Here is a 4958-nt window from a genome sequence, read left to right as displayed (position 1 = left end):
AAGAGTATACTTTCTTACAATTGGCTGAGCCTGGAGTGGGGTGTCTCTACCTAATATTAAAGGTCTCTGTCTATGCCCATCCACCGCACCGACCACAACACCCTTACTGGAAACCTTTTTATTTCATTGTCACACTCCCATGGCATCGATTTCAGACGTTGTGGGAGTTCTATAGAAGTCTGTTGGACTACCCTGCACGTTGTGGAAGTTCTATAGAAGTCTGTTGGACTACCCTGTACGTTGTGGAAGTTCTATAGAAGTCTGTTGGACTACCCTGTACGTTGTGGGAGTTCTATAGAAGTCTAGTGGACTACCCTGTACGTTGTGGAAGTTCTATAGAAGTCTGTTGGACTACCCTGCACGTTGTGGAAGTTCTATAGAAGTCTGTTGGACTACCCTGTACGTTGTGGGAGTTCTATAGAAGTCTAGTGGACTACCCTGTACGTTGTGGGAGTTCTATAGAAGTCTAGTGGACTACCCTGTACGTTGTGGGAGTTCTATAGAAGTCTATTGGACTACCCTGCATGTTGTGGGAGTTCTATAGAAGTCTATTGGACTACCCTGCACGTTGTGGGAGTTCTATAGAAGTCTAGTGGACTACCCTGCACTTTGTGGGAGTGCTATAGAAGTCTATTGGACTACCCTGCATGTTGTGGGAGTTCTATAGAAGTCTATTGGACTGCCTTGCACATTGTGGGAGTTCTATAGAAGTCTATTGGAATACCCTGCACGTTGTGGGAGTTCTATAGAAGTCTACCCTGTTGTGGGAGTTCTATAGAAGTCTGTTGGACTACCCTGCACGTTGTGGGAGTTCTATAGAAGTCTGTTGGACTACCCTGCACGTTGTGGGAGTTCTATAGAAGTCTGTTGGACTACCCTGCATGTTGTGGGAGTTCTATAAAAGTCTGTTGGACTACCCCGCACGTTGTGGGAGTTCTATAGAAGTCTGTTGGACTATACCCTGCACGTTGTGGGAGTTCTATAGAAGTCTGTTGGACTACCCTGCACGTTGTGGGAGTTCTATAGAAGTCTATTGGACTACCCTGCACATTGAAAAATGAAGAAAAAGGGGTACCCAGCGTGTTACAAAGTGAGGGCTCCTGAGCAAACGTCAGGAGGCTATTTGAGAAGTTGGGAGAGAGAACGGGTTCTCCTGCATCATCTGCATTTGAAGACGTCGTGCTCATTTCACCTAAACGGCATGCGGCCGGGCGGCGGCGGGAAAAGCGTCTGTGCCTCAGACAGTCAGAAACGTACTGCCCAACAGTCCTCAGTGTTACAAAATCGTCGTCTTCGTTTGGCACCAAAACTACCGGTCCGACGTTCAGTCAACAGCCATGACCTTCGGCCTCTATTAGTGTCGTACGTGAGTTTTTGCCACTCAGATGCATCGGATCTCGTCCATTGTGAGTCTTGGGAGACAGGGACGCAGCTCCCACAAAACAGTTCTCCTGCATGCGTCTGTCCGCCACTTGGCGTTCGTCATCATCTATAAAAGTGGTGAGCATCACTTCCCTCCGAGTGTTTTCTCAGGTGAGTCAGGCTGAGTCAGCACAGGAACATCTCCACTCCTTTCCTGGCGTTTGCATGTGCACTGATGTCATTTCAGTGCCATCAATCAGTCTTCGGGAAATTAAGTTGTCAACGTGGTGTGTGTGTGTGTGTGTGTGTGTCTGTGCGTGCGTGCATTTCATATAGGTTCTAACCTGCATGTGTGTGTGTGTGTGTGAGAGTGTTTGTGTGTGTGTGTGTGTGTGTGTGTGTGTGTGTGTGTGTGTGTGTGTGTACGCGCAGCTCGCTTATCTATGACTCTCTGTTGTAATAGACATAATGTGATCTCTTGTCTAAATCTCTTATGATAAAATGTCCTGCTAAACGGAAAAAAAAAAAAAGTAATGCATGTAAGGTAATAAACTGGAAGATATTGTGTTACGATTGTAACAGTATTTACCCCTGCTAATGTATAAAGGGTATAAACATTTATTTTCTTCCAGTTTTTACAATATTTAAATGAAAGGCTGGTGGTTCATTACATTAACAGGATTTGTTACATTTTAGCGGGACATTTTATTTTTATGACATGATGCTGTATTACGTGTTCAGACGAAGCCTTTTACACAGTTTGATCCCCATAGGTTATATAAACACTAGATGGTGTCTGTAAGCTAGGCCAATGCTGCCATTATCCAAAACACTTATCCAGTTCACATACTCTTGCTTTTTTTAAACAGGTGCAAAAGGCTAGACATCTGAACGTACTATTAAAGTATGTTTAGCCTGATTTAAAGGACAGATACTTTATCTTTTTTGGGGAGTTTGGAACGGTGTGTGTGTGTGTGTGTGTGTGTGTGTGTGTGTGTGTGCATGGATGAATGGTTGTGTGTGTTGTGTTTCCATCTGGTCCTCTGATACGACGTCTACATCATCCGGGTTGCCTTGCTGCGAGGTGTGTGTGTGTGTGTATTTGAGTGTGTCAGGATGGCAGTGATTGGGCGTCCCTCTCTGCAGTCTAGTCGTCTGATAGGACATCGATGTGGTCGGGGCCGGGGCTTCCCTGCTGCGTGGCCACCCTCCAGCGGCTGATGTGCTGGCTGCCCTTCCTCTTCTGCTGCGCCTCGGGAGACTCCTCCTCCAACTTCTGACGCTTGTGCTTCGTCCTGCGGTTCTGAAACCACACCTTCACCTGAGAGAGAGAGAGGGGCGGAGAGAGAGGGAAGGAGAGAGCAAGAGAGGTAGAGGTAGATAGAGGGAGAGAGGGAGGGAGAGTGAGAGAGGGGGAATTAGAGAGGGTAAGAGGGAAGGAGAGAGAGAGTGGAGAGAGAGGCAAAGAGAAAGAGAGAGAAAGAGAGAGAGAGAGTGAATTGGTCGAACAGTGATTCTCAACCCTTTTCATATCTTGTCCCAAATCTGAGAATAGTTTTACTGTGTTATAGAATTTAAGTAATTTCATATTCAATAAGATATAATTGCATACACATAATTATTGGTATGAGTTATTATGCACGTCATATGGACAGACGCAATAGGCAGACACTACAGAAAGACCGCTTATCTGTCGTGGTGGCATTGGTACATAGGTAGAAGCAGAGCAATTTAGAGAGAGAGTGGCGTCAGCGTGCGTCAACGTGCGTGACTCATTCATTAGCCAATGAACAGCCAGGAAGGGGTCTCACGCTACTTTTGAATGCTAAAATAAAGCTGATCATGTACAATTTGATTCTTAAAAAAAAAAAAAAAAATCAAAGTACAACACAAACTGTCCATTTTGCTGCAACTCGACAGTGTTGCTTAATCCAGGACCTTACTTCCTGGAACTCTTGAGAGTGAAAAACTGGTCCATTGGAGTGAAAACTGTTCAAAACTGCTGGACAATGTAGATCCATTTCACAGTTTCCATCAATTGATTTGACACATTCAACTTCAAACTAAGGTCCCTGCTCTCAAAAGTCTCTCAGCTCACTTTTCCTGAATGTGCAAAGGGAGACTGCAGGTTTTACATCAGTACTCCAGAAACATTTTTACATTGGCATTTAAAATTTTACTGAAAATAAAGTTCTGGATTTTCCAGTGTTTTGTCGTGATACATGTACATATACAGAGAGAAAAAGCTACATTATTAGCAGTAATTATTTGAAAGGAAAATCACAGGCTACATTGACATTAAAATATAAGAGAATAATAGTTCCTATCCTGGTGGGTGCTGGCTTATAAATGTTATTATAGGCCAGGCTTAAATGCAACACAGTTGCACACATCGTAGGGGGTCCCTGCCCTGCATGTTTCTCTATCAACCAAGGGGTCCTTGGGCTGAAAAATGTTGAGGACCCCTGATATATACAATTAAGAATAATGTGATGCATTATTTATACAAAAGAAATTGGTAGGGGTAGGCTACTATGAACATTACTCGCAAATGCAAACCAGTGACGGCAGCCATTTTCCCTTTGATATTGTGCTTATTTTAGATCGTTACAATGATTTTAAAACGCTCAGGTAATAAAACTCGACCCTATAAAACATCCAGCTGACATCCAGCAAGTTTCAGCCGGGCTTCCCATGTGGAAATGAAGCGGCTTGACGTGAAGCTCCCGTGTGACATGATGTATGTTCTGTGCCTGTTCAGATGAACACGATACGCACGTTAACGCTGCCAAGCGCAGCTGGCTGCCAAGGCCTGGGGAGACACTTTAGAGTATCAGCAGTCTATAATATATCAGCCAGGGGAATCAGATCGGCTTTCTTATGGGACATTGTGTAATTAGGATTCTACTGTCACACTGACTAATCTGTTGGTTTGATCTTTCACAGGACGAGTCGGGCGTGTAGAATAGTCTGGCGTGTAAAAGATTTGGGCGTGCAAAAGATTTGGCCGTGCAAAAGATTTGGCCGTGCAAAAGATTTGGCCGTGCAAAAGATTTGGCCGTGCAAAAGGGCAACAGGCAACAAATATATACATAGATGATGAGATTAATTCCAGTTAATTCCATTCCAAAACCTGCCCACAAAATGCTTGAGCACACTTTAGACTTTAGAGGTTAGTGTAGAGAAAAGTATACACTATTTCGGCAAGCAGTTTTAACATTTAGTAGCTAGCCTGGATATGTACTGCAGATATCCATTATTCAATTCCTTCTCGAAAAGAACATTTCAGATATCCACCATGACATTATTCCTATAGAGGACAAATTATGTCACCTTTGCCATTCATGTGTACGGGGTTTCTCATTACAGATATCAATGCAGTTGCAGATATCGGCAATGTGAATTTCAGTTACAATTTCAGTTACGGCAAAATACAAAGAAAAAAAAGTCTAGTGGCGGAAATGCCACCAAAATCGAATCAAGAGTTCCTCGTCCCAAAGCCGATCTGTGCACCAGATTTCATGGAGATCCATTCATAAGCTCTTGAGAAATCCAGCTGGCAGCCAGCCAGACGAGACGAGAACTTCACCTTAATC

The 4958-nt window shown here is 43.9% G+C and overlaps 1 protein-coding gene across 1 annotated transcript in view; it reads right to left on the bottom strand.

Annotated features, from left to right (window-relative positions):
• Positions 1–2509: 2509 nt before the first annotated feature.
• emx3 (empty spiracles homeobox 3) overlaps positions 2510–4958 on the bottom strand; it is a gene marked incomplete at both ends in the record, with an annotated part of 27486 nt that continues 25037 nt past the window's right edge. Inside the window, one exon of the mRNA XM_083651703.1 lies at positions 2510–2683. Within this exon, the coding sequence (XP_083507829.1) occupies positions 2510–2683 (174 nt within the window). The remainder of the gene's footprint in view (positions 2684–4958) is intronic.

Source organism: Poromitra crassiceps (assembly GCF_964638095.1).
Source record: "Poromitra crassiceps genome assembly, chromosome: 15".
In the NCBI taxonomy this organism is placed as follows: domain Eukaryota; kingdom Metazoa; phylum Chordata; class Actinopteri; order Beryciformes; family Melamphaidae; genus Poromitra; species Poromitra crassiceps.
This window is presented reverse-complemented; position numbering and strand designations above follow the sequence as displayed.